A 12,225-nucleotide genomic window follows, 5' to 3' on the forward strand; every position below is an offset into this window, starting at 1 on the left:
GCTGACTGCCAATGACTGGTTCTTCTGTACGGGGAGAAAAAAATTTGCAAGTGCACTTGGGTGTCCTCCATCACATCTCTGCCTGCGAATGTCTCCTGCCCTTCAATGATTTATGTGGGAAAGAAGGATATCCAACACTTTTGGAACAAGCCTTGTACACTGAAGATGTGATGAGCAAGGTCCACAATCATCCACGTCATTGTACTCGAGAACTGGCAAATGTGATGAACGGTGAGCATACCACCATCGAGCAACTTTTTTTTTTTTTGCAGTGGGGAAAGTTCAAAAATCGGGGACATGGGTACTGCACACACTAAGTCAAAATCAAAACAATCAGTGGGTAGCCATAAGTTAATTTCTGCTTGCTCATCGCCGACTGGCTCATGAACAACACAAATCATTCCTATCCCACATCTTTATTGGCAATCAGAAATGGTGTCTTTGTGGTGATGTAAGGAAAGGAATTGTCTGAGCCCAAACAAAGCAGCAACTCCCTGTACAAAGATCTGCACACAACCACAAAAGATAATGTTATGCATTTGGTGGAACAGTGACAGTGAAGCATCACTGCTGACATTTATTGTCAACAACTGAGATGTCTTGTAGACACAATCCAAGAACAATGACCAGGAAGACTATCACATCATGCATGATATTTTAATTTATTACTTTTTTTACTACTGATTCTAGTCACAACACATTTCAGAGACAGTATCCAAACAAACCACTGAATGAAGTAGCAAATCTGTATCATTGTACGACACATTGTTCACAAGGTAGATCATCACAAAAATTGTGCTGTGTGAAAATGAAATAGCAGTGCAAAATTCGCTACAGATACAGGTGTGTGTGTTTGTGAGCGCGAGAGAGAGAGAGAGAGAGAGAGAGAGAGAGAGAGAGAGAGAGAGAGAGAGAGAGAGAGAGAGAGAGAGAGAGGGGGGGGGGGGGGGGGGAGGGGGGGAGAGAGAAATATATGTGACGTGTACGCTGGCAAACACATTGGCAAAAAGCTGTTCCTAAATCTGTTGATTGATTTCAATCAAACTGGTACACATTTTACTAACTATCTGGATAGAAATATTGTGTAGTAAAAACCACCAGCCTAATACTGGAGTAGAGTTGATAACTTTAAGAGAGGTGGTGGGACAGAGGGGATGGACAGAGAGGAGGATGGAGGAAAAGATTGACTTAGAGTGGGTTACACAGGTTACTGAACTAATGAAATAAAATAGTCTTAACTTCTGAACTGTTTGCATTACCATGTTTGAACTGCACAGTTTGCCATGGGGCATGATGGGAATTATCACACACATTCACGTACGGTTTAGTGACACAGAGTACGCGAAGGAACTTGCCCCCCCTTCATGCAGCGGCGTACCGTAGGTCTCTAGAAGAGCGTAGCGTTTCAAAGGATTGGAAAAGGGCACAGGTCATCCCTGTTTTCAAGAAGGGACGGCGAACAGATGTGCAGAACTATAGACCTATGTCTCTAACGTCGATCAGTTGTAGAGTTTTGGAACACGTATTATGTTTGAGTATAATGACTTTTCTGGAGACTAGAAATCCACTCTGTAGGAATTCGTCCACGAGACTCAGAGGGCCATAGATGGTAGATGCTGTGTTTCTCAACTTCCGCAAGGCGTTCGATACAGTTCCCCACAGTCGTTTAATGACCAAAGTGAGAGCATATGAACTTTCAGACCAATTGTGTGATTGGATTGAAGAGTTCATACATAACAGAACGCAGCATGTCATTCTCAATGGAGAGAAGTCTTCCGAAGTAAGAGTGATTTCAGGAGTGCCACAGGGGAGTGCCATAGGCCCGTTGCTATTCACAATATACATAAATGACCTTGTGGATAATATTGGAAATTCACTGAGGCTTTTTGCAGATGATGCTGTGGTATATCGAGAGGTTGTAACAATGGAAAAGTGTACTGAAATGCAAGAGGATCTGCAGTGAATTGACGCATGGTGCAGGGAATGGCAATTGAATCTCAATGTAGACAAGTGTTACGTGCTGCGAATACATGGAAAGAAAGATCTCTTATTATTTAGCTACAATATAGCAAGTCAGCAAATGGAAGCAGTTAATTCCATAAATTATCTGGGGGTACGCATTAGAAGTGATTTAAAATGGAATGATCATATAAAGTTGGTCGTCAGTAAAGCAGATGCCAGACTAAGATTCACTGGAAGAATCCTAAGGAAATGCAATCCGAAAACAAAGGAAGTAGGCTACAGTACACTTGTTTGCCCACTGCTTGAATACTGCTCGCCAGTGTGGGATCCGTACCAGATAGGGTTGATAGAAGGGATAGAGAGGATCCAACGGAGAGCAGCGCGCTTCGTTACAGGATCTTTTAGTAATCGCGAAAGCACTACGGAGATGATAGACAAACTCCAGTGGTAGACTCTGCAGGAGACACACTCAGCAGCTCAGTACGGGCTTTCGTTGAAGTTTCGAGAACATACTTTCACCGAGAAGTCAAGCAGTATACTGCTCCCTCCTGCGTATATCTCGCAAAAGGACAATGATGATAAAATCAGAGATATTAGAGCCCACACAGAGGCATACCAACAATCTTTCTTTCCAAGAACAATACGAGACGGGAATAGAAGGGAGAACCGATAGAGGTACTCAAGGTACCCTCCGCCGCACACCGTGGCTTGCTGAGTATGGATGTAGATGTAAAAAGCCCACTTTCATTTGCATGGGTTCATCAATAAGCAAAACTGGCGCATTTGGGGGAGTGAGAATCTGGACTGAGAATCTGCATTTCACGATCGATAAGTCTCTTTACCCACAACGAGTGACTGTGAGGTGTGCAATGTACAGGCATGGAATAATCAGTAAAATATTCCTTGATGGCACGGTGACTACGGGATCTTACTTGAAGGTTTTGGAAGATGATTTCATTTCCATTATCCAAAGTGACCCAGATGTCGATATGATGGGGTTCATGCAAGACAGAGTTCGAAGTCATTGAAGCAGGACAGTGATGTCTTGGAGGAGTACTTTGCAGACTACGCTCTGTCTGAAGAGAACCGGAAGGCCTCTGGCATGGGCCTCAATTGGCCACCATATTCTCCAGATCTGAACACATGCAGCTGCTTTTTGTGGGGCTACATTAAAGACAAAGTGTACAGCAATAACCCAAAAACAACTGCTACCTGGAAACAGCCGTTCAGGAGGTCATAGACAGCACTGATGTTATGACACTTCAGCGGGTAATGCTGAATGGAGTCAAGTCGTCATTTTTTTATGCTCTAGCAGAGGGGGAAAGAGGAGCTGGACTCACAGGGGGGAAGAAGGTGATGGACTCAGTGAGGAGGAGGAGGAGGAGGAGGAGGATCATAAGGACAGAGGGGAAAGGAGGAGGTGGACTAACACTCGGGCAACTCTGGTTACTCAGCTAGTTAATTACAGAGGTGGTAAATTAACAGTCTGCTAACAGGATGTGGACCAACAACAAATTACAAATGTTAGTGACATTTGAAGGTTTTAGAACAATGTTCAGATTCACAAGACAATCTTTCAGATTGTACTTTTGCAAAATTTGAGGTAACAATGAGAAAACTGAAGAACTGAAAGTAAGTTTAATTATTCTGTACGTGAAAAATCTGCATGCAAAAGATCATTCAAATTTGGTACAAAACTATAATAATAATTTTTTAAACAGTTCCTACTTTTAGGCCACAACATTTTCCTCCTGGATTTCTTCTTATCAATCAATTTTTTGACAGAAATGAAACTGCCCAGAAGCAACACCACAGTGCAGGAAAGGAAGGCTCTTGTAGACCTCAAGAGAAACAAAAGCATCCTGGTAACCAAAGTGGATACGGGAACTGCTACAGTAGTTGTGGATGCCGTGGAATACTGCAAGAAGTGGGAAGAACTATTGGCTGATCCTTTGTAATGCAAGTTGAAAAATGACCAGAGGAACAGAATTGTTCGCAAAGTGAAAGAAACTTTTTAGACTCCAGAACAAACAGGTATATTACCAAGAATCTAACACCCTTACAGCTATCTTGCCGAGAAAGTTTTACAGCTGAGAAAGTTGCTCCAGATGTGTGCAATCTGATCATCAAGTTATGTCTACAATTAAGCTGTTTTAAATATAAAGATTTTATGAACAGTCTGATGGTGCTGCTATGGATTCACGTTTGTCATCATTAGAAGCAGATATTCTCACGGAACATTTCAAGCAACAGATATTTAATATAGTGCCTCTAGAGCCTTCTTGTTGGCTCCACTATGTGGGAGACGCATTTGTTATTTGGCCACACAGCAATGAAGAGCTTCAAAATTCCACAATTTGTTAAACAAGATTCACCCCAAAATCTACTTCACCTTGGAGGTAGAGGGTAACATTGCTCTCCCATTTCTAGATGTGTTGTTATTTAGAAAATCTGACAACATTCTAGGACACAGAGTGCATAGAAAGCCTACTGACACAAACACATGTTCAGATACCACTTCACACCGCCATCCAGCCCAGAAGAAAGCAGTTCTCAACAAAATGTCTTCCTGTGCCTTTGTATCAGTTGCTGTATCAGCTGGAGTTGGATTTTACTTTATTAAAGAAAACAAAGACAGAACATCTATAATGATTTGACTGTGGACCAGCCTATTGATCAAAATTTTAATTATGCTAATACAAAAGATGAGCATCCACCTTTTCACACTCTTATTTTTTCATTCACTTGCTGAGTTATCAACCTTATCTGCAGAATTCAATGGGGAAACAATATAAAGAACAGATTTTTCAATCAGACCTAAATATTGTACTTTTTCCAATGCAAAATGGACGCTTATGGTTACATCCAAGTTGCGGGAGTCTATGAAATTGTGTGTAGCTGTGGCACAATGTACACAGGTGGAACGGGAAGGAGTGTAGAGCAACTTATTTAGGAATACAAACACCACACATGGTTGAAATGAAGTGTGGCATCTGTAGTAGTGGTCAGTGGGAGAACTGAGCCCAAGACATTGATTTCAACAACATACATGTACAGGCCAAGGAAATGAACATTTATAGAATAGAAGCACAAAAAGTGATTGAGTGTAACTTTAACAGAGAAGGCAGCGTAGGCTCCCAGCTTTGTGACTTCTGACCATGAAGGAAGATAATACATACCCACAGAACATGAGGGAATATAATCATCATCCAGAAAGTCATCTCTGCAGCACATTAATATTATTTTGATGAACATTCTGCTCTCTTGCATAGCCTGTTTTGCTTTCATCAAATAATGATGGCCCACCAATGGTAGTCAGAGGAATTTTAGACAATAATCCCAGTTATTCAGCACAAGCACAGGACAGCTACTGTTTCTAAGTGAACCCAACATTGGTCTTCAACACTATTCAGCTAATCACAAACAAAAACAACATCCTGAAAAGGATCTGGGCAGAGGGGTCGAAATGTCAGACAAGTAGAAGAAACTGAAACTGAAAATGATATTACCCGACATTCTAGAAGATTTTACCTTCAGTGGCAATGACCATGGGAGCCCGCTGACTTACAGTTTAAATTTAACTCTCTCTTCTCAACAGCACATTGCAAGGCACCCGAGATATGCTCAATAATGTTCATGTCTGGGGAGTTTGAAGGCCAACAGAAGTGTTTAAACTCAGAAGAGTGTTCCTGGAGCCACTCTGTAGCAATTCTGGACATCTGGGGTGTTGCGTTGTCCTGCTGGAATTGTGCAAGACCATCGGAATTCACAATGGACATGAATGGATGCAGATGATCAGACAGGATGCTTACGTACATGTCACCTATCAGAATCATATCTAGATGTATCAGGGATCTCATATCACTCCAACTGCACATGCTTCACACCATTACACAGCCTCCACCAGCTTGAACAGTCCCCTGCTGACATGCAGGGTCCTTGGATTCATGTGGTTGTCTCCATACCTGTACACATCTATCTGCTCCATAAAATTTCAAATGATAGTCGTCTGACCAGGCAACATGTTTCTGGTCATCAACAGTACAATGTCTGTGTTGACAAGGCCAGGCGCGGCATAAAGCTGTGTGTCGTGCAGTCATCAAGGATCCAAAAGCCCATATCGATGATAGTTCACTGAATGATTCACACGCCGACACTTGTTGATGGCCCAGCATTGAAATCTGCCGAAGGGTTGCACTTCTGTCACACTGAACGATTCTCTTCAGTCGTTGTTGGTCCCATTCTTGCAATATCTTTTTCTGGCCACAGTGATGTCAAAGATTTGACTTTTACTGGATTCCAGATGTTCAGGGTACACTTGTGAATCCATGGATTCATGAGGTAGTCTCCATACCCCTACACGTCCATCCACTAGCTACAATTTGTAACGAGACTCGTCCAACTAGGTAACATTTTTCCACTCATCAATAGTACAGTGTCGGTGTTGACTGGTGAAATATATCACTCCAAAGGAGTCTTCTTATGATGAATGACACATGTAAGAAGTACAAAGCAGCGTATCATAGGTAAGATCACAGATATTGTTTTGGACTATTATTTTGCTTCTATATGATGAGACATGCTGAGGGATGATGTCCATCTTCAAAATGGGACAGCAACTGCAGCAACTTCGCAACAGGAAACACCTGCTTGGATGATATACAGGGCGATTTTTTTCAACTGCGTACAAACTCTAGGTATTTTTCAATGAGAGTATATGGAACAAAAAATATCTAATGAACTTGCGTCTGGCAATGCATGGTTTCCACACCAGAGACCATTTATTCAGTCATACATTGTTCCAGAGATTTCAGTCTAACACACACTGTACCACACAGCCACAGTCACAGTATGCATTGAAAACTGTTTCTGTATGCCTCAATGCATGCACATATACATCATAGCATGTTCTGTCTCAGACATTCACATCGACTAGGTTGCATCTGAACAGTGTCAAAGGCAGCTTGACTATGCTGCTCCAGCATCTCCACATCTGGAATGAGCTCTGCACACACGCTACTTTTAAGATGGCCCCATAACCAGAAATTGCAAGGGTTGAAAGCCAATGAATGAGCAGGCCATGCAACTCGACGCCCTTATCTGATCCATCAACCAGGGAAGAGACAACTGAGATGTATCCGGACAGTAATGGCTAAGTGGGCTGAAGCACCATCATGTAGCAGCCACGTAACACTTTGAATCAGAGGCACTTCTTTCAGCAGGGGAGACAAGAAATGCTGATAGTTTCACCTTCTTGGGTGGCTTGGAAGGAAGAATGGACTTAAAATATGGTCACCAATTATCCCGAACCACACATTCTGGCTGCACCAACCCAGTAATTTGCTGTTGCCATACCATGGGGGTTCTGTATCATATTCCACAGATGACTGTTATCAAAGATGGAGATACAATTCTGCATAAAGTTGGCTTCATCTGTGAATAGGATGGATGACACGAATCTTGGAATCACAGTTGCCTGGCGAAGAAACTAGTGACAAAACTGCTCCTGATGAGGAAAATGTGTTGCTAACAAGTCCTGCACATGCTGTAAGTGATAAGGGTAGTAAAAATCGTCACAGACAATGCTCCACACGGTCGTTTGGCTTACACTGTACTGAGAGGCCAACTGCCTGGTACTGATATGGCAGTTGCCTTTCACAGTGTTAATTACAATTACCACCAAGTCTGCTGTCCAGACATTTTGAGTACGTCCTTCAAGAAACAACCCTGTCTCAGACAGATGGTGAAACACAGTTGCAAACATTGAATGCTGTGGTTGCTGGCAGGGATAGATCTCCGGATACAATCTTGCCACCTGTTGCCCATTGCCATTTGCCATTCCACAAGTACACATCATGTCAGCAAGCTCTCAATTTGAAAAGCGTACCATTGTATACACTGCTGCATCACATCTGCTACAAGACAAGTCAGCAACAAGAGCGAATCGGACACAATTACTGTGGCAGGACAGGGTGCTAGGGCCTGATGAATGAGGAATTGTACCACCATCTAGCAGGAAACCATGAATATTGCAAGTGTATAACTGTGGTTGCATGGTACAGTGTGCATTAGACCACAGTGTCTGTAACAAAGTATGAGTCTCTGATTGTTCAATCCCAAGAGCTTGTACGCGGTGGAGGGGAGGTGGGGGGGGGGGGGGGGGGAACACACAATTTTGACATTGCTTTTTATGTGATATACAGAAACAAATGAACATTTCTTTTAAGAAGTCATTCTCTAAGTTTTGATTCATGTTGGGATGCTGTAAACTGACAACAGTTATTAAAATGTAATCTATTCAATAATGTGTGTGTTTATTGACCCATGTATCTGAATCTGACTACTTCATGTACTAATGTTAACTGCTTTTCGTCTCTGACTGTAGAATTAAATTCATAATAATAACAAAGAACATTAAATAATTCTTCAATTATTACACCAAAAAAAAATAAAGTTGCGTAATTAGTTCTTTGTTTATTCATATGTACAAGTATGCAGTTCTGGTACAACCTTGCTCCATACTGTCATAAGCACACTGCTACAGAATCCTAAATATGATGGTACAGTGCAAATCCACTGTATCAATGGGCTGTGTAGTTTTGTCTTCGGTCCAGTAATGGCACTATTATTTCAATGTACACGACAACTGGGAACATATGTACATGAAGCCAACAGAAATTAATTGACTAATTTTCTCCCAGCAATAATTAAAACTTTAGGATTTTCCTTCACACACTGCAAAGTCGACGAGTTTGTTGTAGGATGTTTTTGAATTGTTCTCGGGTACAATTATTTCCGTATGTTTCTGTATTCTTAAAATTACTGCATCTATATGTCTTTGAATTTCCCTAAAAAGTGATTCCATAATATTACTGAGTGTAAATAGGTAGAAAAACTAGTTTATTTATTATTCAAAACATCTACTAAAGCTGTCATCTACCGGTAGCCTCTGCTTCCTGTATCAACTGTTTCAAAAACGTATTTTTGTAGCTTGTGAAGTTATACGAGGAGCACTGAACTGTATTTACTTAGTCTTGTCAAATTGCAATGGGAACCCATTTCCTTTGAACCATATGCTGATGTTTTCAAGTTATGTTAGTTGCTGTTTTGGTAAAGCAACTGGCATTGATTCTGTTCTTATAGTATTATTAGCAGCAAAAAGAATAACATTTGTATCTTCTAAAACCCCAAGTTGGAGATCATTTATGTGCATCACAAACAACAGTTAATCAAAACAGGCGAAGATCCAAATTAAAATCCATAAAATTTAAGTACCTTTTCCTCTTTAAGACTGTTTTAAAACATAAATCTAAAGCAAAAGTAGAACAGTCCTGTTAAATACTTCATGTTATACATGGAAAACAGCCCAATACTGAAATAAATGTTTAATCATATCACATGCAAAGTTGTCTTTTTACCGTCGTAACTGTATCAACTTTAGTGCAGATATAAAACTTACACTCTATTCCAAAAACATAGTAATTATGTTACTCTAGTATATTGCTTACCTGCAATCTGTAATTTGGATCTGCCGTTGCAGCATGTGCCGCTAAGAAGGGATCATAGTAGACACTACTGTGAAAAAACCAATGTCAGTATTAGAGGAATGTCATCTACTGTGGACAGTCATTTAAAGTGCAAGTATGTATTTTGTCAACATATAATAGCCAAAAGTAACATTCTGGTTTAGCAAAAACAACTAAAAAATTTATTGCAGCATATCGAACAATATTACATTACAGTAGTATCCCTAATTGTCAATAAACTTTATATAGCTTTCTGAATTTCTTTTTTCAATATTACACATTACAATGTGAAAACTGTACATTTTAACAAAGTAAACTACAATCAGAGAACAACTTAAATGAGTGTGCAAATAAAGAAACAATAAGTCAATTCCAGAGAACGTTTTACAGCACTTTTTGCTGATGTTTAGGAAAATTTCAGCTTTTTAAAATAAAATTAACATAATATTTTAGTATTTTTGTTATAAAACTGCATTTTTTTTTTTCAAAAGAAAGTAAGACTTTAAAATTAACATGTGATATCAGTGTCTGCTGTTATGTAACAGCCTGGACTGATTTGATCTGATCTAAATGCATTAAGGCAACAGAGTTCCATGTTAGTATTTGTAGCAGAACATTCTTGAAGAGAGTAAGTGTGGTGGTGGGCAGGGGAGTGGGGGATGGAAGGAGGCAGGAGAAGGTGAGAGGAGGGGGTACTGAGGACGGAAGAACTAGAGGCTTCCAATATTTATAGTAACCAAACATGGTAATTATACCCAGTTCATCACAAGAATAAACCCAATGTAAATGCAACCAGTGGTGGCGTGTTTGTCGCTGTTAATAGTAGTTTATCCTGTAGTGAAGTAGAAGTGGATAGTTCCTGTGAATTATTATGGGGGAGGTTACACTCAGCAACCGAGCTAGGTTAATAACTGGCTCCTTTTACCGACCTCCCGACTCAGCAGCATTAGTGGCAGAACAACTGAGAGAAAATCTGGAATACATTTCACATAAATTTCCTCAGCATGCTATAATCTTAGGTGGAGATTTCAATTTACCAGATATAGACTGGGATACTCAGATGTTTAGGATGGGTGGTAGGGGCAGAGCATCGAGTGACATACTAAGTGCACTATCCGAAAATTACCTCGAGCAATGAAACAGAGAACCGACTCGTGGAGATAACATCTTGGGCCTATTGATAACGGACAGACCCGAAATTTTTAACTCTGTAAGCACAGAACAGGGAATCAGTGATCATAAGGCTGTTGCAGCACCCCTGAATATGGAAGTAAATAGGATAGAAGGCAGATTTCAGACTACCCAACAGATCAAAACGAAAATTTCTGTTCAGACACTGACAAAGTTGAGTATTTATGAAAAAAGTTCAAGCCAATCGTAAAATGCGTTTTAGACAGGTACTTGCCGAGTAAAACTGTGAGGGATGGGAAAAACCCACTGCGGTTTAACAACAAAGTTAGGAAACTACTACGAAAACAAAGAGAGCTTCACTGCAAGTTTAAATGCAGCCAAAACCTCTCAGACAAACAGAAGCTAAATGATGTCAAAGTTAGCATAAGGAGGGCTATGCGTGAAGTGTTCAGTGAATTCGAAAGTAATATTCTATGTATGGACTTGACTGAAAATCCTACAAGTTCTGCTCATACGTTAAATCAGCAAGTGGCTCGAAACAGCATATCCAGACACTCCGGGATGATGATGATGGCATTGAAACAGAGGATGACACGCATAAACCTGAAATACTAAACACCTTCTTCCATAGCTGTTTCACAGAGGAAGAGCACACTGCAGTTCCTTCTCTAAATCCTCGCACAAATGAAAAAATGGCTGACATCGAAATAAGTGTCCAAAGAATAGAAAAGCAACTGAAATCACTCAACAGAGGAAAGTTCACTGGACCTGACGGAATGCCAATTCGATTCTACACAGAGTAGGGGAAAGAATTTGCCCCCTTCTAACAGCCGTGTATCGCAAGTGTCAAGAGGAATGGAAGGTTCCAAATGATTGGAAAAGAGCGCAGGTAGTCCCTGTTTCCAAGAAGGGTCGTCGAGCAGATGCGCAAAACTATAGACCTATATCTCTGACATCAATCTGTTGTAGAATTTTAGAACATGTTTTTTCTCGCGTATCATGACATTGCTGGAAACCCAGAATCTACTCTGTAGGAATCAACATGGATTCCGGAAACAGCGATCGTGAGAGACCCAACTCGCTTTATTTGTTCATGAGACCCAGAAAATACTAGATACAGGCTCCCAAGTATATGCCATTTTCCTTTACATCCAGAAGGCGTTTGATACAGTTCCGCATTGTCGCCTGATAAAGTAAGAGCCTACGGAATATCAGACCAGCTGTGTGGCTGGATTGAAGAGTTTTTAGCAAACAGAACACAGCATGTTGTTCTCAATGGAGAGACGTCTACAGACAAAGTAACATCTGGCATTACACAGGGGAGTGTTAAGGGACCATTGCTTTTCACGGCAAATGATCCTGAACATAGACAAATGTAATGTATTGCGAATACATAGAAAGAAGGATCCTTTATTGTATGATTATATGATAGCGGAACAAACACTGGTCGCAGTTACTTCTGTAAAATATCTGAGTGTATGCGTGCGGAACAATTTGAAGTGGAATGAGCATATAAAATTAATTGTTGGTAAGGCGGGTACTAGGTTGAGATTAATTGGGAGAGTCCTTAGAAAATGTAGTCCATCAACAAAGGAGGTGCCTTACA

The 12,225-nt window shown here is 40.6% G+C and overlaps 1 protein-coding gene across 38 annotated transcripts in view; it reads right to left on the minus strand.

Annotated features, from left to right (window-relative positions):
* LOC126357786 (RNA binding protein fox-1 homolog 2-like) overlaps window positions 1–12,225 on the minus strand; it is a 399,772-nt gene that overhangs the window by 18,930 nt on the left and 368,617 nt on the right. For 19 of the 38 annotated variants that reach the window (XM_050007509.1, XM_050007519.1, XM_050007513.1 and 16 more), the window contains one exon: window positions 9,471–9,534. In XM_050007509.1, coding sequence (XP_049863466.1) covers window positions 9,471–9,534 — 64 coding nt within the window. Of the gene's footprint in view, window positions 1–9,470; window positions 9,538–12,225 lie in introns of all 38 variants that reach the window. The other 19 variants (XM_050007505.1, XM_050007517.1, XM_050007506.1 and 16 more) reach the window with 1 other exon arrangement.

Source organism: Schistocerca gregaria, chromosome 1, assembly GCF_023897955.1.
Source record: "Schistocerca gregaria isolate iqSchGreg1 chromosome 1, iqSchGreg1.2, whole genome shotgun sequence".
NCBI lineage: Eukaryota > Metazoa > Arthropoda > Insecta > Orthoptera > Acrididae > Schistocerca > Schistocerca gregaria.